At 34.0% G+C, this 25,072-nt stretch overlaps 1 protein-coding gene across 1 annotated transcript in view; it reads right to left on the reverse strand.

Moving 5' to 3' along the window:
- Positions 1–25,072, reverse strand: part of PCDH11X (protocadherin 11 X-linked) — a 620,512-nt gene that overhangs the window by 187,408 nt on the left and 408,032 nt on the right. The window contains exon 5 of the mRNA XM_046673849.1: positions 15,613–15,811. Coding sequence (XP_046529805.1) covers positions 15,613–15,811 — 199 coding nt within the window. The remainder of the gene's footprint in view (positions 1–15,612; positions 15,812–25,072) is intronic.

A 25,072-nucleotide genomic window follows, 5' to 3' on the forward strand; every position in this document is an offset into this window, starting at 1 on the left:
AAATAAAAAATGGAGGGTATTATATCAAGCTAAAATTTCTTTACAGACTTAAAAAACCTATTATCGTATGAATGCCATTATCATTTTTATAGAAAACTTTAGAGTGCCGTGGGGTTTCAACATGATGAATAGCCTAACTTGGATTAAAGTCCCAAGACTTTCAAGTACGTAGATTACAAATAATCCATTAAACAAAAGTGATGAAAATGGGAGTGACCTCTGTATTATTCTCTTCGTATGGCAGGCGTCAAGGGTATCAGAAATTGTGTTTGAAACTCTATCAAAAATTCACCGTATCATCATCATATTAATGTTCTGAGAACAAGATATGCGTTCTTGGAGCATACTGTATGTGTTACATTTCTTAGAAACTATATTTTAATGGATTTTAAACTATATTAAAGTGATTTGGCTTCAGAGATATGTCATATATGTAAAATAAGTTTTTAATATAATATTTCCATGGGCTCTTAAGAACTTTATGCATCATTCCAGAAATAACACAAAATACACATTATTGAAAAACTATATATATATGTATGTATGTATGTATGTATTTGTGTTGTATAAACAGAGTATCTAATTGCTCCCAATGAGAGACTAAGTTCACATAAGGGTATTCATTACTTTCCCTGACCTGTACTATATCCTCTAACAAAAATACAATCATTAAACATTATTACTAGGCCTGTGCTGAATGAAGCAAGTATTTTCATAGTAAATTAAAAAAGAAAGAGTATGTAATTAACTTTGTCTTTAACTACATACATCCTCCCTTCCCACCACCAATGAAATCTAATGAAATAATCGCCTCTCTTCACCAACCTACAGGTGGGAGGTATGGCTTATCATTAACCCATAAAAAGCATAAGCCCTTAGCAGTTTTACAGAGAGAAAAAGTACATATTTTTAAACCCAACATTTGGCTAGACGATATTTTCTCCAACTAATTAAAAAAAACCCTCTGAATGATGATCTATATATATCTACACATACCTTTGGCAAATGTGTGAAGTTATAAACACATATAAAAGAAGAAATGCAATAGAATCAGTTGAAACTACAATGTTAATTGTCCATCTTGTGTCTGCCTAAGAAGCAATTGTGAAATTTGGTGTTATTAAGGAAAGATCTGAGGAAAGCTGTGTGGTCAAAATATCCACAGAAAAAGCCAGGAAAAGCTTTAAGTATTTCTGATAAGATACTGGCCCGTGATGGAACAGCGTGCTTCATGAGCCAACTTTATATAGCAGATAATAGATGTAAACTATTTATTTAACATTTCACCAAGAACTCTTCCCTCCATTCTTAAAGCAGCACCAGGGTGTCACCTATATTTGTAAATTAATTAAAGAGTACATGAAAATTAATAGTTATTTTTTGATAATTTGTTATGCTTTAAATTGTTAAAATGAAAACATAAACGTTTCTCAAGTAACAATGATTCCCCCTACGTAACACCTTTATACTTCAAGCACCCTAGGTTTTATCAGAATTCTCTAGAAAATTTTCTACTCTCTCTCTAACTTATACATGATTGATTCAGTACTTATAAATCACTGACACTGAATCAATATGTATACTAGAATACTTTAACGATCTTTTAAAAAATGTGTTTTGTTGCTGTTTGTGATCATTTAAAATGTTTCCTCTATTTTCTCTAATATTTCTTAAAGTTACATCATTCTTATTTGTCTACCAAAATTTTCCTTGAGGTTTAAACTGAGTAAGATATTCCCTTAGGTATGTAACTGGCAAGTTTTTGAGGTATTCTAAGGTTTTCACCTTCATCTTGAAGTTATTAAAGATTTAACGCTGTGCACCATTTTGTTAGCTCAAAAAGAAAATTCAGATTCAATCCTTTGGGATGAGTAATAGGTATTAGTGATAGCTGTTATTCAACATTAATAAGTTAAGGTAATATAACAGAAAAAAGTAGAGAATTTTAAAATTGCCATTTAAGTGGAATATAATGTTATGTATGGGAAAATTGAACCACAAAATTATAGAGCTATTCCAAGCCTGTCATGTTACAAACATGTGACATAGGCCTAAAGAGAATAACTGACTTCTTCAAGGTTACAAAGAGTTATTGACAGAATCTAGGTCCCTTTATCCCTAGGCAGGTTCTTTCCACCGAATATACAATACCAAGTAGAAGTGTATCTATTAATTTGGTAACAAAATCATTCCTTCCTTCAAAAACAGGAAGGAGTAACTTAAAGAGGACATGAAGGATTAATTTATGTATTCATCTAAGGACCATTTGCTTTTCCACACAAATGAGCATTTCTCTTAAAAGCCATGTATATATTTGCTTAAAGAGGGAGATTCAAGAAAGAGGAGAAAGAATACAAATGAGCCATCATCATTTTGATCTACAGTAATTTGTCCAAACTGAAAATCATTGCTTCAGGAACTCTCATGCATGCCTAACACTATCTTCATTAGATAATTACTCGTTATAAATCAGCACAGGCTGAAGTCTGATAGGGCATTCGACATTCCAGAGGTATGGCAGTTTCTCTACTAACTTCAAGGTAGAATACTTTAAAACAAATTTCATTGATTAAAAACATATATTTGTGCTCACCTATGACTTTTTTTAAATGGCATTTTGCCCTGGAGTTACTTGCAATAAATCACCTTAAAATATTACAATAAAAATGACTTGGTCTCATAATAATACAGCCATTGTACAGAGCATTTAAAAAAATATAATTTACAGTGAAATGCTGTTGTGATGGAGAAAAAAATACAGCTGCCATGTCTATTCAATAAAAACATAATATTAAAAATGGTTTATGTCTCTGAAATTGTGGGAAGTTATAAAAATAGCAAGTATTCTTTTTACTACTTCCTACTGAGGGTAAGTTAGTTTGCTTTACCTTCAGTCTGTTCAATCCTAACTTTGGGAAAGAATATTTGTTTGCACTTATGCATACAGAGGGTGAGGATAAACCTAATTTACAAATTAGCAATAATATATTCTCAATCTACCCTTCTAACGTATCAATCCACCCACTTACAAAGAAAAGTATGTAGTCTGTAAATTTAAACATGAACACTTCACATTTGAATATTTGATTATTACTGCAACTGCTGCTATTGTTAAGATCCTCAACTATTCATCTTTGGGAAAAGTTCTGAGGGTTAACTTGAGAATTAAAAAAAAATTGAAATAAGTAAAGTAATTAATAATTTTAAACTCTGTGAAGTTTTAATTCAAATAATCCACAATGTTGAATAGAACTCGGCTGTCTTTGATTCTTATCATGGAATAGAAAAAGCCATATACCATGAGAGAGGAAAACACATCTGCCTACAATTTCCCTAAGCATCTATATTCAGAAAGCATCCTGCATATTAAAATCACAGACTTCCCTTCATTTTATGTCCATTAGACTCGAGGCATAGCGCCTCCTAAAACATACTGGGAGGGGAAGAGTAAGGGGAAATATGGCAAAGAAAATGAATGATGATAATAAAACAAGATGCAAGAACAAATAATCAGTCAATAATTCTTCACTCTTTCGAAGTAAACTAGGATATATTGGTAAGCAATGAGATAAAGAAAGAAATAAAACTCACACATAATCAGCAGTTACCCAATTAAAGTTCCTATCATAGAATACATCCACATTGAATTGCTAAGCAAATATGCTTTCTCAAAACAATTAGGACTTTAACAACAGGACATTTCTTTTTTATGACTCAATAGGCACACACAAAAGGCAGATTCTTTTGGATACATGGAAAAGTAGTCAAATAAAACAGTCCAGCACCCCACATTCAGTAGGAAACTTATCTGTCTCTTTGCACTTACTTTCTATGGCTTTCTCAGCTTCCTTTATTCACCTTCCCCATTCTGATAATAGTTCACAGAAATCAGAACATCAACACTAGCAATGATCCAGAAGGATTCTTAATCAGCTTGTGTCTAATGGGAAGCATAATGACTTCATGTGCATATAAGATGTTTGCTGACTCGATTAGTTGACTTGCAGCAAGTACTCCGCTTTTCTAAGGTCCTATCTGCCCTGTTGTTCTTCTGATTACTTTCCTAGAAATGGAGAGCCTGTACATAGCTGCACACCTAGAATAAAAATAACATTTATCCTCACCTAGATAACATGGTGACACATAAACGGAATGCATTGTTTTTCAAATAAGGATTATCAAAAAAATAAAATATCGCATGCACTCGTGTGTGTGTGTGTGTGTACATATGTGTGTGTCAAGAGACAGTAAGGAAAGAAAATCTTTTTGTTGAATCAGATGAGTACCCACTAACACTTCAAAACTGTATGCAATGCTTTTCTACACTTCAGTACAGTACTTAGCCCAAAGTGTCTATAATATAAACTCAAGTGCAGTAAATTTTGATATGTATTAAAATATAACACAATGTCCTTTGAGTTTTATCATAGATCATCGTGAGTTATTTTAATGCCTTAATTCATCATGGCCAATTGTTGCACTGTTCTCTCTCATCCCTATTTCGGTCAGTTACTCAACATATTTGTTAGAACTTTGCTACTCAAAGTGTGATTCCCAGACCAGGAGCATCAACACCGCCTGGGGGCTTGTTAGACATGCAGAATCTCAAGTTCCCACGCCAGACTACTGAGTCTACATTTTGATAAGATCTCCAGGTGGTCTGTGTGCATGTGAAAATTTTAAAAGTACTGTGTGAGAATATAGATTATTCCAAGAAAAATTATTGTAAAATGCTATAGGTATATGTATATACTCAGATACACGTACACAGACTCATTTAATACAACAATGCTATGAGGCAGCTGTTATTATTATTGTCATTTCAAGGATGAGGAAAACTGAGGCACAGGGAGCTTAAATGTCTTGCCAAATGCCACATCACTAGTAAGTGACAGAACCGAGAGTCTAACCAGGCAGTCTGACCCCATTCCACTAGAACGCTTCTCTTCATAACCATTTAATCACACATATTACAACAGCAACTAGGCTCACTTTCTTAGATGTGAGACTGAAAAAGAAATGGGAGAAGACAAAACATATCTGCACCTCTTACATCTTAAGAGATTTATTTGATTTTATGAGAGTTAAAATTTTCCAATTTCAGGAAAAAATCTATTTGGGAGTGGGCAAACAAAGAAAATCAATGTCTTTTAAAATCAAGGTTTCTTAAGGTCTTAGCTTGAATTTGCTACAGTATTTTTTCCTTTTGCAAAAATAGTATTGTTGAAACAGCTCAGAAAACTCAGTTTCAAATGTGTGATTAATTTCATCGATGCAGTGGTCTTTCACTCGCTGCCTTGAAAGCAGACAGTTTGCTTTTACCCTATATTGACTGATAATGTATAGCTCGATTCACTTCAGATTATTGGGTATTATGGGATCTTTCTAGATGAAAGGTTTTTTACTTAGCCACAGTTCATATCTTTTGAAACCCTGAGGGGATATTTCAAAGAGATACATGGATACTGAGTTGGGTTCAGCATGTTTAAGATCTTTCCCCATGATATTTGGATTTCAGATATTGTATTTTAGAAGCTAAGCTGTTCGGCAAAAAGGTAATGGTTAGTTCTTTCAGAAGGAAAGGCTTAATAGCTCAATACAATGGCACTTTTAATTGAAATTTCAATATTTGGACTTAGTTTTGTTTGAATCCTGAAACTCCAACTTTCTACTTGAATAAAAACAGACATTTTCCAATATATCCTGTTCTCCTGTCCAATTCAATTCAGAATCAACACTGAGAGGAGAGGACGAAACATAGAAATGTGTGCAATAGTCCTAAACTAGTAAAACTAGCTTTTGTAGAAAATTGTCTCCGGAAAAAAACATTAAACAGAAAGAGCTGAACAAAAAGCATGATGATCCTGGGGCCACCCCGTGGCCTAGTGATTAAGTTTGGCACACTCTGCTTCAGTGGCTCAGGTTCTTGGGTTTGGATCCCTGGCAGGGACCTATACCATTTGTCAGCCATGCTATGGTGGTGACCCACATATAAAATAGAAGACGATTGGCACAGACATTAGCTCAGGGACAATCTTCCTCAGAAAAGAAAAGAAAAGAAAATGAAAAAAAAAAGCATGGTGATCCAACAACTGAGAAGGCCTTTGGTACATTCATATTTCAAAAATATCTCTGATGCACATTATATCTTTGTAACTAGGGTCTGAATTAAGCAAGGAATCTCTGGATTCCTTGTTAATATTTAACTTAGTCTTAAATAATCAGTTTAGCTTGCTACCTTCTTTAAAAGGACTCAGACGTCATGTGTGTGCCTCTGTAAAATTGACTTCTCCTTCAAATGAAAGCCCAGAAGTATTTAGGCATTATAAGGACACACATTTTGCAGTGAGATAGGCAGGGTACAATTAAATAGCATTATCAGTTAGGAAAGAATTGTGAAGCTCAGTTTTGGATTAACTTACATGCATAGAGCTAAAGGAAACACAGTCTGATTCCAACCCTGGAAAACTAGACCGTAAAAACAAAAACTATAGTGTGACAGTGAGCCTTGCAATATGCTACTGATGAGCCAAAGAATAGGAGTAGAATCTTCTAAAAGTCTATTAAAAATTAATATTTTTTTACATGCTTAATTTTGTGCTGTAAAAATTGTTATTCTTGAGACCAAAAAGTATTTTTCTCAAAATATGTTTTCATTTCAGCATGGCTTTTTCACTCCAGAGAATTAGCATCCATGTCATCAATTCAGTATAAAGAAAAGCTAACCGACTTCCTACGTAAGACAAATTTCTTCACATAACTTTTAAGTACAGCTCCTTTTTAGCTCCTAAGGTTATCCTGCTTTCATCTCCAGTTCTAATGATTGTCCATGCAAGACTATGATAATGTTTATTCCAAACATTTTTACTGTATGGCGCACTATTAACTCAGTAGACTTGAGTCTATCAAAATCACTTTCCCGTTAATTGCAACTTCATCATCCTGCTAGAAAGTTAAAGTAGGATAGAATGACAGGAATCTCAGAATAGAGGAAGAGTTGAATTTTCAGCAGAATGGATGGATATATTTACGTATTCATTCTGTGTTTCACCCCCTTGGGATTCTTTTTATGTACTTTTCACCATATTCAGTGGAAATTTACCTTCTACAATTCATTTTTAATCCCAATTTGCTCTGTAAGTAGTACATACACATACACACGCAGACACACAATAAAAAATTTATCTGTGTTAGATAACAACAGTAAAGATTAGCCAACTTTCTTGACAGAGTGATCATTAACATTCAGCATGTTTCTAATTTTCCCTATAAAACTTTCACTAGTTAGCACTAATAGTAATTTTAGAAATAAGCAGCCCATATTGCTCAAATTGCCTTTATAGTTGTAGAAGATGCTAAATGGGAACGTTTTTTATTTCTAATACAAGGCCTCATCACAAATATAAAAAAATTTTCCATATAAATATACTACAACAACATTTCCCTTGAGGGATGGTAAATATTTAAATTTTATACTCATCTATTCTCAGCTAGTTTCTTCATTTAAATTGCAAAAGGTAGCTACTTACCAATATTAGTGATTCTTTTGGTTTAAAACATGATAAACACCAAATCTCAGTTTAGGACATTAAGCTATTGCTTAAAATGGCTAAATCTCAGTTCACTCATTTGCATAATGAAGGAGTTGAACTAGATGGGATCAACGGCTCAGAGTTCGCAAATGCAAAGGCTATATAAAAGGTAACACCCGAACGTGAACATTTTGGGATTTTAATAATTACAAAATTATGACCCTAGCAGGAGCATTAAAGATCAGTATAATACCCTCATTCTGTAGCTGAGGAAAAAAAAGACACAATGAGATTAAAAGGCCCATCCACAGTCACATAGCTAGTTAATTGCAGTGCCTGGATTAGAACCCTGTAATATGCAAGATGAGGGCCTAAAAGTGATGATCTGGTATGGTCTGTGGTAAAAAGATTTCATGAATAGTGATTACAAAATGAAGTACTACAAAAAAATTACTAGTCAACATCCAAATTTTTAAAAGGTATGATTTAAATAGCTACCCCAAATAATATTTAAAATCATCTGCTTTCTCATTGCTTTTAAGAGCTAGACAGATTACAGAAGATATTTCTAAGAAAAAAATATGCTTTCAAGGGCTAATTTCATATAATACTATTTAGAAGAGCTTTCTGATGTGACCTGCAATTTTTTTCCAATACAAGATTGATAAAAATAAAGTGTCAGATAAAAATGATATACTTTATTTTTATTTTAGTGGAACTGTGACAACAGCTACAATGATTGTTGATTAAAATGGGGGAAATTGGTTCAGCAAACACTGTCACTTCTATTCTCTATTGGGAATCTTCAACATTCAATAAAGATGTAAATTAACAAATTGCAGAAATTATAATCAGACAGATTGTCTATACTTATTCATTATTTAATGAATTTCTTGATATACTCACCAGTTGTTGAGTGTTCTGTTCATGTGAGCAATTATGAGAGCTGCAAGTTACTGTACAATTTAAAAGTGTCACGGGGACAAAATATACTGCTATAATGCTCCTCATTCATTAAAAGTTATAAATTATTTTAAAACAAGAAATTGGTGTATGGCTAACGCTACTATTTCAAGTCACCCAAAAGTTGCATCTTGTATGACTGATTATATTATCTTCCAAAGAATTACAAAAAAGAACAAATGGCAAACAGTCTTGTCTTCTAGGCAAAGAAAAGTGAAGAGTGAGAGTAAGAGAAAAAAAAGCAGAAGAAAGACAGAGAAGGTCATAAGAGAACAGCTTCATGGCTCATAAATAATAAAAATATAAATGTCAAATGAACTTTATTATATGGTGTAGGTAGCCTAATAAAAATTTAGAAGCAAAGGAAAGCTTATTGTGAAGAGAAGGCCAACTATTCTCTATCACTGAAGGCGGTTATTCAAGCTTACTGACATTCCAGACCTTATGGCACTGGCTTTCAATTGGCAGCTTGTGCCAAGCTCCTAGTGCTTGTCATTTTCAAACAGAAAAGACAAGATAAGAGATTGCTTTACTTCGAGTAGCCTGCTGTTGAGTGATAAACCTCTATCTAATCCATATTAGATTTAAGATACTAAAGATAAACCCATCTTAGAGGCTGTCACCCAAATGGAATCCTGTAAATGTCTTCAAGTTTCCAACTTTAGAGATACACTTTTCATTTTGATCCATGACTTTTGTGACTTTTTAAAAATTATCTCTAGTATAAATCCTTCATTGCCTTCATAAAGCCTGGGCACTCCAAATTAGAAGTCATTTTTCAATTGGTCTGTATTGTAATTGCATTTCCTGTATAAGAAAGTTGGATATGATAGGATGGTATAGGAAGATTTGTTTCATCCATTTGCTTATTATGATATATTTTTAAACTTTCATAAGTTTGAATAGAGAACAATTGACTTTTCAAAAGCACATCAGTTTAAGTGATAAAATTAATACATATTACGCAGCATCTGCCAGTAGATCATTGTTTATACCTGCCTAAGCTCATTTAGTATACAAACTGCTATCAAGAGTGCCTTATTCTTTCCCAAGCAATGACAGACAGTTGAACTCTTGGGTGGAACCATTCTTTCTATTCTAAACTATTATTTATATAACACATCAGGGACTAAAATAAGCTGGTAGTCACAGACAGTATTCATGACTACAATGATTTTCCTTGGAGAACAAATAAAAGTGACTTTGATATTATTGTTAGCTTAAAAAAATATTACTCTATGCAAAGGAAATTTTTATTTCAATAGAAGGATAAAGTTATATGTTATCTATTGGCAAAGCAGAGAAAGCTAGCAGGCATTTGTCTTATACCTCCAGAACCCAGGAGCACTGAGGCTAGTCCCTTTCTGCAAGTGGGACATAACTAACAGAATTGATAGTTGATAATATCACTCCTTTAAAATAGTGATTGATTTATCTATCAAAATATGTGACTTCAGGTTTGCTGAGCTGATTCAAATTAATTAATTTATTTATTTACCCCCCCCCCCTCCCCATGGACTGACACTACTGTACAGTCTAAGAATGAACATAGTTTTAGGAAACGATCTTTCAAATACATAGCCAGATGAGACAGAATTGGCCTGGGTGGATAATTAATCTTTAAAAGGAACATAGCTTCTCTTTCTTAGGTTGAATACATTTCCCGTTTGTTTCACACAGTGAATTAACAAAACGATGGCATTCACTTTTCTTTTTGTTGTAACACGGGAGTTGATTTGTGGCTTCCCTCAATAATGCATTTTAGATAAATATTAGAGGGTCTATGAAGTGAAATTTCTTGGATATTTGTCAACAAACAGAAATATCTAATTAACAGTCATATGGGTAACACTTGCTAAACTGTGGACTTAGATAATTTTCTGTGACATTTTCTGGAGGAGTAAGGGCTACTGTCCCCTTAAATATATAAACCATATTACTCTTCTTCTAATGAACTGAATGGCATTTTCTCCCTGAATTTCTCAGATGAATAATTAACACAGTACTAGTATATCAAAATTGGCCTGGAAAAAAATTTGGATAGTTTTATTTTGCCTTTAGATATCTGACCCCTAATGTTCTTAATTATGAAGGGCTGGGTTTTAATGATCTCTTATTAGGTGATTCTTTTAAAATTTCATAGTTTTTTTTTTTTTTACCCATTGTCTACATTTAGAATTAGATATTCAACTAATGAAACATTCAAATAATAATTACCCTAACATTATTCATGTCAAGAGTCTCAGCAGATCAAGACAAAATTTGTCATTTCTCTGAGCAGTATTGTAGTCAGTCAAATAGGTCTCCCACTTCTTATAGCAATTAATTAGATTACTGGTAGAGGCTCAGTCAAAGTGTGTTGCCAAGGAAAGATTAATTATTTCCTTTTCTGTGAATTAATTAGTACCATATTAGAGTGCTAAGTAAACCTGATCTAGCGAAAGGAAAATGAATGTCAGAGAGATGTGTTAACCTGAGATATACTCTAGCAGAGAGATTTATCATTTTTAAATTAATGATAAAATATGTTCCTCTTTATTTTAAATGTAGAACTTCTTTAGCCCTAAATGCTCTTGGAAAACTATTTTTTTTCTTTTGTATCACAGAAATGAGTAAAATAAAAGAAAAGCATTAAAAAACTTTTTTAAAAGTTGATATTTTACACATAAGTATTTTGTTACTTTAAGCTCAAATTTTTTTTTTTTTTAAAGATTTTATTTTTTCCTTTTTCTCCCCAAAGCCCCCCGGTACATAGTTGTGTATTCTTCGTTGTGGGTTCTTCTAGCTGTGGCATGTGGGACGCTGCCTCAGCGTGGTCTGATGAGCAGTGCCATGTCCGCGCCCAGGATTCGAACCAACGAAACACTGGGCCGCCTGCAGCGGAGCGCGCGAACTTAACCACTCGGCCACGGGGCCAGCCCCTAAGCTCAAATTTTTGACACTAGACCAGCTATAGCATTTTCAGATAGAGTGATTTCACGTGTGAAATGACCATATCCAATAAGAAATTTAAAAAAAAACGCAGATGACATGACTTTTGCAGTTGAAGAAAATTAAAACACTGATTAAACTAAGTCCTTGTTCTCCTTCATTTAGGAAGATTTTCTCTGAAAATGAACTGATTTATGGCTGGTAAACTGAAGACTGACTTGAATCTCTTTAGAAACATTCAATTTCACCATTTCTCTTCCAAAGAAACATGGATCTTGTCTATTTTCAGTCAAATTATAATATGCCAGCAGATCATTAGAAATTTAGAAGTAGTTACCCTTTTCTCTCCAACTTACCCACAGTGAGAGAATAGCAATACAGTCTCTACATAAGGGAAAACACACACACACACATTCTGACTTCATATGTATGAACTATTCAGAAATCTCTGAAGTTTAACATGGTAGACCTTTGCTAATATTTCTATGCGTCTCAGAACTTAGTCTGAATTATATCAGAGCAATGTTTTAGAAAACACAGTTGTAAAGCATTTTTAACTTTTCTCTTCACAAATTATGTTTTACCTGATGCTACTTGTAAATTAGTAGCTATGAACAGAGGGCCATATGTAGTTTAGCGTGTTTAGAATAGTCCCAAGAGGATCACACTGTCCCCAAATTTCTCAATTAATACTATATCCCTCTATGCTCTAATGGGCCACCGTCTGTGTGTCTTCACAAGAGCCTTTGAAAATCCAAAGACATTACCTGTTATAGTATACACAGTAACCCAGCAGCAACCAGCAATGCTGTTTATGAATTGGATTTCTGTTTGTTTATGTTTTACCAAATTAGCCAGCTTCAAAGAGCAGGATCTATTGGAAATGGTACACATAATTTGATGAGGTTGTAGTGGGAGGAAAGCTCTGGGACATGGGCTGTTAGACAACGAAGGCAGAACTGCGTAGAATGACATTGAGTGACCTTCATACTAAAGGCTAAAATCAGGAGATTGCAACTATAAAATTTAAAAACTCAAAAAGCCTTCAAATGAAATGAGACAGGGTGTTTTATTAAACTTGTCTTCTGAAAGAGAAATAATTGGATTGCTGTTGCTTGTTTCTTCTTTATCTTAAAAAGGAAAGTTAATATTCTTAGCAAAAGACTCAAGAGAATGGATAGCATAATTTCTTCATCTAATCAGCAGATTTTTATCAACATGGGAACTATAGTTTAAAATAGTATTAATAAATCCCTCTAGCAAATTTTGGGGAAAATCTTATTCATAAAAGTTGTATTTCTATCTGTTTTTTGAACTTACAAGGAATTTTCAGAACTATATACTATTTTGGGCAATTCATTAGCACAAAAGAAAGCAGATCGAGGACGTAATGCATTTTAAAATATGAAATGAGAACTGCATAAATTAATTCCATTGCTTAAGGACAGCATTTATTTCCTCTAACAGTTTACATTGCTATTTGTGGTGCTATTGACTAACACTGCACAGTTTATTGGCATCTGCTCCATATCACAAAACTCGTTATTATGTACTATTTCAGAGCTATAGAGTTCCTTTTTGAAGAATCAAAGTACCTTAGCATCTGTATTAGCCTAAAGAGATTATTTTGCTATGGCAAGTTTTGCATCAGCTATTTTTTCTTTTTAATCAAAACAGAGCACACACACGTGTACTATGTTAAAAATCTCACTAGTGTGCCATATTAATAGAACTTCACTTAAAGTGAAATAATGTGCTTCTTGCACTTGTAATAAGATACTTTATTGTCCAAAATGGAACACCTAACCAAAAACATCTCCTGGAACATGGCTTAGTGAGAAGTTTCGGGTTCAGCAGGAGAGTAAGTAGCTAATATTACTCATAGTAAAAGTGGACTTTAAACGTTGACCCATAAATATTGTTACACTTAAACAGAAATGGACATTTATTTTTAAGTATCTCTACCATTTGTATGTCTATTAAAACAACAAGTAGCAAAAATGTGTATTGTGTTACTATTATTATTGCCTACAGCCATCCCAATTTTAAAATAAAGCGTAATTAATAGAGAACTTTGTTAACCTGGAATTTGCCATTGCTTCATCCTATCGAGTAATTATGAAAAAAACATAATGGTCAAAATAATAGTGGTGGTGTGATTAGAATAGAGAAATACTTGTCCCTGGTAAAAACAAGCTTTAAAATAAAGCTCATACACTGCTGCTTACACTTGCACTCTTTACTATAAATAAAGTCAAGACCGAGGATTGGCAGCAGTTAGCTCAGGGCTAATCTTCCTCAACAATAAAAATAAATAAATAAATAAATAAAGTCAGGACCTGTAAAGAACTCTGTATTTGAATATTTTGTAAACAACTACTTATTACTAGATATAATTAAGATCAATAAAGCTGTATTTAATTTAAAATGTTTTATAATTTCTAATGCATACCAATTCTGCCATTACCATCAATATCTCATCTTAGTCTCATTCAGCATTTACGTTTATTTCAGGGTTAGATCCACACTGTGGATTCTTATTCTGAGTTTATTCTTTAGTTGTTGCTATGCGGGCCTTTAAGAAAAGGGCTTAGTAATACATGACATATACAAAGGAATCAATTTTTTCTAGTTTATAAAAATGATGCTTATTTTATCTTTATATTATTCATTAATAGGGCAGTGATAGGCTTACAAATAAAATAATAATTTTTGAAGTAAAAAAGAGCAAGTACACCTTTGCTTAATGCATATTTGTTACTTATGATCATATTCTTATTAGAGATTGTCTCTGAGTTCATTATACTGGTGGATATAGTCACAGCTATGTATTTCTACCAGAAGTCAGTATGTAGTATTGCATGTAGTAAATGAAAGGTAGATTACTGTCGCATATTACAGGAGAATTTTTCATCCTCAGAACAAATGTTGATACATTAAGTATAAAGTTGAATACAGAGACAGCATATGTTTAGGACTTTCAGAATCTGGTGACTAAAATGTCTCTACAATGTTTACATTGAAAACACCTTTAATATCCAGTGCCTACTCTTGTAGAGAGAAAAAGGTTGATGTTATGCTGTCATTGGTTCCTTATGTTTAGTCTTCGATTACATCATGATGTCTAATCAATACAATTCCCTTATTTTGGGGATTTTCAAAAATACAGGATTAAAACACAATGATGGGGAAGCCATTTTGTTCTCAAATTAGATACTTTAAATTATGTATCCATACAATCCATAATGATCAAAATAGTTTTGCAAAATTTTTATTTTAAATTAATTTATTTTATATGTTTATACTAGTCACTTGGTCCCTCTCTTTCATATTTGTTTATACCTATCAATCTTCTATATCACATATATGGTATACTATTTTGTATCCACACACTTTTATGTATATAAAACATATCTGGAGCAAATTATAATTTTTGGAATTCAAGAATCTTCTGTGGTATGTATAACCTTATCAAATTTCATATTTCCCAAAATTGTGAGGAAGCAAGTATATTCAATACATGTTCAAGATAATAAATTTAATGAAGTTCTCTATTTAGTGTCAACTTCATGATCCTTTTTAAGAGTTCAACATCTTTGGATTTTGCAAAACATAGCCTTGATGCCTTCCATCTAGGGACCAAATCAGAATATCTTTCTAAACAGTAACGTGGCATAAGGCATGTGGTTTCAGTACATTATTGTAAAGTTCAGACCAACGCCTCTACGTTGGAGTCAGGATATCTTATCTTCTCAAAAAAGAAGTAATTGTTTATGGTTCTTATCCCTGTTAAAAATAAAAAATAAAATCTACAAAATAATTTATATGAATTATAAAAATAATTTATATGTACACAAATAAATTAAATGAGTAAAATAAAGTGGTTGGTTATATACATATAAATAATATATATATATGTAAATAGAAACTTCGAGCCATACTCAAACAAAATGACCATACTAAATTTCACAATAAATTTTATTCAAAGTAGATATGATTACATATTTCAAATATTATAAACTGCTGCATATATGCTTTCCACATAATTCTGTATATTTACCTTTTAAGAATGTATTGCTACTCATATTAACATAATTAAATGGCCAATATGATTATGGCTAAAATTGTTTGACTTGCAAACACAATAAACCCATTTATACTACAGGATTAGGGAGATATCACTTACTAGATTCAGGATCAGAGTTGCCATCTCCTTCAGTGCGGTTGTTGGGTGCAGCATGATCAAAGTATTCCTCCTGGGGATAGCCAAGGGGCAGGGCATGGGATGTGCTGGGAAGGCTGCCCCCATCATGGTCTCCCAGTCCACCATCACTGCTGCTTTCCTGAGAGCCTTCTGGTAGGTGAAATGTGACACGCCGCTGGGACTGAAAGGAAGAAAGAAAATTACAGGGTTTCAGCTATGATCTGAATAATTGCCTAACGCATCCAATTTAGAAAATGTATTATTTCAGCTATCTAGTGAAGTCGCATTAACATTATCTTGAGTTGTGAACAATTTCAGGCTTTTGTGAACAGTCAGCTCTGTATTCAAACCCGCTTCACCTGACAGCAGAGTTGCTTTTATTACACTTTTAAACAGGGTACATCCACAAGCAGAATAAAAGTCAGCTTGTTCTAAAGCAAGAGACTGTCACCATTTACAGACATTTGAGCACATTGGAAATTCTGATTTTCATTTGAACATGGATTTATTTAGCTATGATTTGACGAAAATTTATTTTTTGAATAATAGACATGAATAAATATAACAAAATTGTATTGCTGTATCCATAAGATTTTGGAGGGTTGAAATGGTAAATAATAACAAATTTATTCAATCATGTAGGCTTAGAAAATTAAAATCACAAATCATCTTTTTGAAGAATCTTATGGGAAAGATTTTGAGTTGGAATTCATTTAAATCGATTCTGTGCTCTAAAAAAATAAAAATAGTTACATGGTTATGGATAATAGTTGATGGTAATTATAAAAACAAACTATAGGTACCATCTTAAATGGCATTTATAGCAGAATATAAAGAATATACACATGCCGGATATAAAGATAAAACATTTAGTTTCCAAAACAAGAGGTTCATGATGTCCAGTAAGGGTGCTAACTCCGCCAGATGCAGCAGTATTTTTGTTTGCAACATTACTATATATTTTAGCTAGTCTCCAAAAATAACCCCACAATGGACTTCACCTCTTGGTATTCAGACCCTTATATAGTCCTCTACTACACTGAATATAGGTAGGCCCTGTCTAACAAAAACTTGCTGCTTCTGCTTTACTGCCTTGGAACACTCACTCTGAGGAAAACCAGCTGCATTGATGCAAGTTTGACTACTGGGAGATTGCCATACTGTGAGGAAGCTCAACCTGGCCATGTAGAAAGACTGTGCAGGAAGAAAGTACAATACCCAGAAAGGCCCAGCTGTTCCAGCCACTCTAGTTCAGGTGCCAGATATGTAAGTGAAGAATCCACTCTGGATGTTACAGTGTATCTCAGACGTCCCAGCCATCTTCAGACACTTGAGCCACCCTATTTGAGACCCCAGTCATCGTGGAGCAGAAATAGCAATCTCTGCTGTGTACTACCCAAACTCCTGACCCAAAAAATGTAAGAACAACTGGTTTTTGTTTTATGCTCCAAAGTTTAGGGATAGTTTGCTATGCATCAATAGATCAACCGAAACACTTAACAACTAGCGGTATGAAAGATGAAATTTAGAGATAATTATTTAAGAAATTTATACATATCAAAGATCACATAAGATTAGGTCCTAGGAACTTCCTCAGGTTTGACAGTCAACCATTTCTTGAAATGGAGATACGAAAACATTTGAAGATCATTACTATAGACTGAATGTTTGTGTCCCCTGAAAATTGATGTGTTGAAACCTAATCCCCAATATGATAGTATTTGGAGGTGGGGCCTTTGGATCATGAAGGTGTAGCCCTCATCAATGGGATTAGTGTACTTATAAAAGCAGCCCCATCTGACAAGGGGTTCATCTCCAAAATATATAAGGAACTCGGTATAACTCAACCACAAAAAACCAAACAACCCAATCAAAAAATGGGCAGAGGAGATGAACAGACACTTTTCCAAAGAAGATATACAGATGGTCAACAGACACATGAAACAATGTTCAACATCACTAATTATTAAGGAAATACAAATCAAAGCTACAATGGGATACCACCTTACACTGGTCAGAATGGCTATAATTACCAAGACAAGAAATAACAAACATTGGAGAGGATGTGGAGAAAAGGGAACATTCATACACTGCTGGTGGGAATGCAAACTGCTGCAGCCACTATGGAAAACAGTATAGAGATTCCTCAAAAAATTAAAAATAGAAATACCATACAATCCAGCTATCCCACTACTGGGTATTTATCCAAAGAACTTGAAATCAATGATCCAAAGAGATTTATGCATCTCTGTGTTCATTGCAGCATTATTCACAATAGCCAAGATAGGGAAGCCTCCCAAGTGCACTTCTATGGATGAATGGATAAAGAAGATGTGGTATATATACAATGGAATACTACTCAGCCATAAAAAAGACAAAATTGTCCCATTTGCAACAACATGAAAGGACCTCGAGGCTATGATGTTAAGTGAAATAGCCAGACAGAGAAAGACAAATACTGCATGATTTCACTCGTATGTGGAAGATAACTAATACACGGATGGAGTGAACAGATTAGTGGTTACTAGAAGGGATGGAGATTGAGGGGTGGACAAAAAGGATAAAGGGGCACATATGTACGGTGACAGACAGAAATTAGACTACTGGTGGTGAGCACGATGAAGTCTATTCAGGAATTGATAAATAATAACATACACTTGAAATGACACAATGTTATAAACCATTACAATCTCAATAAAATTACTGGGGAAAAAAAAAAGCAGCCCGAGAGAGCTCCCTCTCCCCTACTGCCATGTGAAGACACAGCCAGCTAATTTTGCCAGTCCAGCAAAGCTGGATTTGACTGTTCTAAGAAACCATAAGTTCATTTAGTTGTAGGTTAATCTTATTTAATTCCAAAAATTATTTATAGTTAATATATGTTCAGCTACTTCAAGTGAAATATACACATTTATACTCACAAAACTTTTAAAAATGCAAGATGTGGAAAAATAACATTTTAAAATGCCTGAAACATTATCTTGTTGACATTTATCTACAATTAGCTATTGATATAACTTAAAGCCAAAATAAAGTCAAAATCATACTTAACACATAAATTAAAATATTAACACATAAATTAAAATATTAACACACAAATTAAAATATTATTGTATGTAAAATAAGCCAGTCGAGCATGAGACTAATTTATAATCACTTCCATCATAATCCATAACTACAAAGAAATGTTTAAATTTTCCATTAAGATATAAGTAATATATTTCAAGTATATATATATAATGTACCTTTAATATATATTTATTTATTATATATAAATATGTATATAATAATATGTAATATATATATAATTAGGGTACATATGTATGAGGTATGTGTGTGCATATATATTTATGTGTATATAAGTATTTTTATCATTTCAATTATTGTAGTATTAGAACTAGATAATAGAATCTATGGATAAGAAAACAATTACTACTGAAAAAAATAAATGAATCTAGAATTTAACATGTGCTAGTTAAGCATGGGTCATATATCCTAACAGAATTAAAATTGCCAGTGAATAAAAAGTAAAATTGTGTCAACTGATAGAAATAGGGGCTATATATTACTTTCTGATATAAGGGAAGTGGAGTTTTGTGTTCACTTGCTTATCTAAACAGAAAAGAAGGTAATTTAAGTAAAAAAGTTATTATCCCAACCTAAGATACCGGTACTAGTAACTTAACTAAAATCCCTTGCAAAAGCATGCCCTAGAATGAATCTGTAATTGGCCTGGCCACATACTCACCCCCAACCCTCTCAACACTCATAAATTGAATCCCGTTACGGGTAAATAAGAGAGAGTGAACGGGTTTCTAAGGACTCCCTTTAGTGAACAGAACTACTTTTTGTCCCTTTCTGAACGCACATAAAAGCACCAGCACCCTGTTTCTGAAATGCAGTTCTTATATTTGACGTTATCACATGTATACCTTTGAGGTTTCAAAAGTTGACCAGTCATATTTATAAACTCTCTTGTTTATATTAGCTTTAACAAATATCAGAAGGCCTCAAGTAGAGATCAACGTCTGCTGTTTAGTTATTAATAACTCTATATCATTTTTAAATAGTCTAAAGCCCAAACGCAAATTGGGGATTTGACTTCCTTCTCAATTCACAGTTTCAAAGTTTACAGTCTGAAACACCAATTTATCCATTCCTCTAATGCAGAGAAGGCATTCAAATGTCATCAATTAAATATAGTATTCTATTTCTTTATTCAGTGAATTCACAAGTGGCTTTATATTTGCACATGTAATTAACTAGGTTGTCCATTGTTTTATAAAATCTCCGTGAAATATTTCCTTCAGTGAGATTGTTAGAATTTAATTTTTAAGGATTTGTCTTGAAAGGCTTCTGAAAATTTAACTTTTAATGGGAAAAGAAGAGTTAACTACTTTTTCCTTTGGTTACTTTAATGATTCCTACCTAAGATTGCATTTTGCAATTTGTGATACTTCCAGATAGAATTCAACATAAAATAATTACATGAGCTTAACAATTTATGAATCCTTTGTAGTCTATTTTGGCAACTGGGTTTAACTCTTTTGCCCTTTACTTTTTAATGGATGAATCCTTAATCTCTGATGGCACTTTTATGCTCGGATTCATAATACAGAGGTATTCAAAACACAGAGGTATTTTTCTTAGCCAATGAATTTAGAAATATTAACTATTTCATGAAAATCATTCCTTATGTCTCTCAAAGGGAAGAATAATTTCCTTATTTCAAGTGCTGAAGATGATTACTGTGCAATATAAAAGAGCTATTACATTAATGACCATGTCATAATTTGTCTGTCTTCAGTCCTTCAAGGAAACTGTGGCATACAAATTAAAACAGTCTATTGACTGGAATAGTGACTTTATGGAATAGAAATAAATCCTGGATTATTCGTGAATAAATGTCTGTACTGAATGCCTAGTTATTTTTCTGACAGTAAAAGACAAATCCACGGGGTGTCTTTCCCTGTAATCTACATCTCTTGATTTAAACTCACATCAATCAAACTTCCAAAATGTATGAATGCTCAGAAATAATACTGGTGTCATCTAGATGAATCATTTACAGGCAAACTATCAAATTCCCAACATTCCATACTAAACATCAGGTAAATATCATTACATTTCCATAACATGATGTAAGTGACATTTTAGAAAGGTTAATCTGGCAGCAGAGAGGCTGGACGCAGATAGGTCAGCCTGTGAATCTCATTATGGAACGCTTGAGTACCATGTTCTAGAAGGTTCATTAGAATTACTTGTCAAAGTTTTCAAACTAATCATACAACCTTGCACCCCTCCACCCCCTGACTTCAATTGTAATACACGCTGACCCAGCTTACTCTAGATTTACCACTGTCACCGGTAATTCTGATTAGAAAGGATAACGATAAATAGCGTTATTATTTTTTAAGGATTACCATATGCAGGGGTGCTTTTAATTCATATATAAAAGGTTCTCAATATCGAACTATTAAGCATATTTTAAGCTTCTGAGTTCCCATATTCTATAATAATCAATGGCTTCATTCTGGATGTCAGAAGTTGTCTGCTTTTTCCCATGGGTACTGTCTTTTAGCTAAAGAATTTATAATTACTCAATATACCGTAAAGTAAAATGTGAAAATATCTTAGTTAGAAATTCAACTTGAGATTTTCACCTGCATTATATGGCCAGCATGCATATCTCACTTTTAGCTCATAACTCCCAGTGTAAAAACTCCCAGATGACACATTTTATAGCAGGCCTTTACAATTTGACCCTACACTTTATAATCATAAAACTTCTTACTTTTCCAATTCAAGTCATCTTACAGAATAGATCAGTTCACCTAATTGTCTTCTCACTGTTCCATTTCATAAAATTTGAATGGTCTGTCTCATTCCTCATTTTCCCTTTCACATTCTGTTCCTGAAGTTTTTACCCTTCAAGGTTTTTATTTATTTAATACCATAACTTATTACTAGAAGGTGCAGGAAATTCTTTATGATGCTCAATTGTCCAAGAATCAGATCTCTTAACTCTGACTATTTTGCTGTTAGATTTTGTTAGGGCACATGGAAATCTTTTAAAATTTATTATGTTTATTTAACTTTTGCCAAATGAGTCAGACATATTACTTTGATGGTTAGAAGTCTACATGGCATTACATGAGTGCATCTTACTTTGAGTCATGATTCATTTCAGCTCAATCAAAATGAAAATAATTTGTCTGTAGATAAGCATGATGAAGCTTCTTTTTTCCGGAATGTCACTGTTTGTTTAACAAATTGTTAAATTGGCAATTGACAGAGTTTTGTGAACTTTGTAAATGACATAGCATTGTTACAAATGTTTGACGCTGTATAATTATGTGACTAACAATTAAAACAGGACAAAATTGAAACTTATGCTTTGAAACTGGCACGTGTCCCAAAGTAACATTAAGTAATATTAAAATCAGGTGTTAAAACTAAAAGCAGACCATTGCAATGATCTCTAAGATAAAACCCAGTATCAACTAAAAAAAAAAAAGATATAGAAAAAATGTCTACATTGTTTTTGGTGCTAACCACATCTAAGTTTAGTGATTTATATTTAAATTTATGAATTACCCTAAGACCTTCATTTTCCAGAAGCAGTTATTTGGCAGCCTCAAACTATTCAAAAAACAGTCATATCCAGAAGTAAGGAAGCGAGGGGGAGCAAAATTTGCCACCCCAAAATGTGTCTTTTTAATGTGAGTATTACCTTAGGATGATTATTTTTAAGAAACAAAAGACTCAGAAAGTTTTTCTTTGTGAAAGTTACCTTCCCCTTAACTGCCTAAAAGAACTTGGATAAATGGCCTATAACAGGAATGGAGCTATCACCAGAGATATCTACAAAGAATATGGGTTAAGTGTGGTGGGGGAGACTTGGCAGGGCCTAGAGAATCCTCTCTGTGTCCCATTCTCTCTGCATGGCATAGCAAACATTTCTTTACCAAACATTTTCTTTCTATCTCCATGTGAATTGCCTTCCTCCCGTTTGAAGTCCCAAGCCACTATCCCCAACATCCTGTTTGGTCTTTGGCTGAAGGTGGTGTTTAAGGTGGTGGCTTTGGCCATTTCGATGAGTTACTCGCCTTTCCTGGGTCTCTCCCATGTACACATGTTATTAAACTTTGATTTTCTCCTGTTAATCTGTCTCATGTCAATTTAATTCTTAGACTAGCCAGAAGAACTTAGAAGGGTAGAGGAAAATTTCTTCCTCCTCTACATTTGGCAACTCTGGTAGGACAAACTTAACTGGCTGGATGCTGCTCACTGTCCAGGGCTAATTCAGTGAGAGATCTTGGTCATTTAATAAAAGCCAACAGGAGGTAATGGTTCTTACCATGTCAGTCTCCTGGATCTCTGCCTGCAGAGTCCAGAGGAAGTGAAAATGGTGAGTTTTTTCCTTTTCTAAATTTAGATTAGCAGGGAAAAATATTTGTGAAATTAGTTTCTTTTTTTTTTTTTTAAGATTTTTTTTCCTTTTTCTCCCCAAAGCCCCCCGGTACATAGTTGTGTATTCTTCGTTGTGGGTTCTTCTAGTTGTGGCATGTGGGAGGCTGCCTCAGCATGGTCTGATGAGCAGTGCCATGTCCGTGCCCAGGATTCGAACTGACGAAACACTGGGCCGCCTGCAGCGGAGCGCACGAACTTAACCACTCGGCCATGGGGCCAGCCCCTTGTGAAATTAGTTTCTTGGACTTAGGGACTCTGGTAAATTTCGTGGAGTGTTTTTGACTTTATTGATCCTTTTCCACCTAGGGATGGTCACTGTTTTTCTTTGTCTCTGTCTGTTGTATCGTTTGTCTTGCTTTTGTATCTTGAGAGCTTGGTTTCATGACCAGTAAGAATATTCTCTTTGGTCTCCACCAGCCAGAGGATGCATGTACTGGCAGGCATCTTCGTAGCCAGTCAAATAGATTAGGATTCTGAGACATGCAGCTCTCCGTCTGATTGTGCCAGCTTTCAGGAGAGTATGTCATAAGGGGTCCCAGTCCATAAGGGGCCTTGTCATCTCAACTTTCATTGCTCTGTTAGTGCTGGAAAAGTCCCATTCCTGCTTGGTGTCACAGATTAGTGGGTCTGTGACTGTAGGCATCCCATGTTCCCATGGGAAACCAGAGACATCATTTTCTTTACATCTGTGAAACAAAGGCCTTCACTTTCTTAGACTATTTTTGGGAGTGAACTTTCCGGATCTTGTGAAGGCTGTTTCTTTTGCACTCCCTTTGGGGATGCCTCCTATGTCATGGTTAAGCCAAAAAAGGCTTATTTGTTTGACTTGCTATTAAGATCCTACTTGTCAATGACCACATAATAGATCCTTTAAATTGGAAAAACTTCCAAATTGAAAATTTTTTTTACAGAACTGTCATGATAAACAGCAGTTTTATTGGTACCCTTGGAAAGACCAAATTAAAAAGGTGGATACAAATAAATTTAACCACACCCTTAAGAACTTAATGGAATTTGCAGTCTTAGCTTCCCCTCTTGGGTCTTGCAGATGCTAATGAAAACATTAGGTTAATTAACAAGAGAATGGGAAGAAGTGGGTGGAGAATCAAAGGGCACTGCATAACAAAGTGGAAAATATTTAACGGGTTATTAAGAAATAAGGTAAATAAAGCAAATGTTGAAGGGGGGAAACAAAGAGGAATCAGAAAGGGAGGGACAAGGGATTCATCCCAGCAGGATGGAAATCTATATATGGTTATTAAAAGATGGGATAAATAAAATGGACATTGATGGAGTTAAAACAAAGGTTTTAATAGAGCACTACCTAAGATTGAGCAGGCCAAAGGGATTCCCTGCTCGTTATCCCAACATTAAAGGGCACCAAACAAATCTGCTCTATTTACCCCAGTTTAAAGAAATTTAAAAAGCTGGAAAGCAGAGATTACAATGAGAAAACTGACCAACAATCACTTGGGGAAACAGGTGGGTTAATCAAATTAAAGATTGAAAAAAGGGTCGGGGTCCCTTGGCTTTCCTGTCATCAGCGACCCAAAACCTTTTGCACTAGACTGGGTAATCCGGGAGATGGAGAGGAAATATTTCTGGGACTCTTTGATGTAGGACCCCCAGGAGCTGTGGTACCAAAACCCCTTGGTGGAACCCTGATTGAGGCTATAATTATATTGAAAAAATATGGAAATATAAGGGATGATAAGAGTATAAAGGTTGGAATGTTCAAGTGGGTATTATAGGAAGAGGTTACATCAACTTCTAAGTGTTTTATGGAAATGCTTGTTATGTCTGGCCAGGAACACTTCCCCTACCTAATATTATAAGATTGAGACGTTGATGGTGTCCTAATGGAAGCTATGGTTAGAGATATAAGAGTTGATGGAATTAAGATGAAAGTTTGTAGAATTGGTGTACTTGAATGGGCTTTATGTAAAGTGATTGTATCTCTTTTGCCTGA

Source organism: Equus quagga, chromosome 10 (assembly GCF_021613505.1).
Source record: "Equus quagga isolate Etosha38 chromosome 10, UCLA_HA_Equagga_1.0, whole genome shotgun sequence".
Classification (NCBI taxonomy): Eukaryota; Metazoa; Chordata; class Mammalia; order Perissodactyla; family Equidae; genus Equus; species Equus quagga.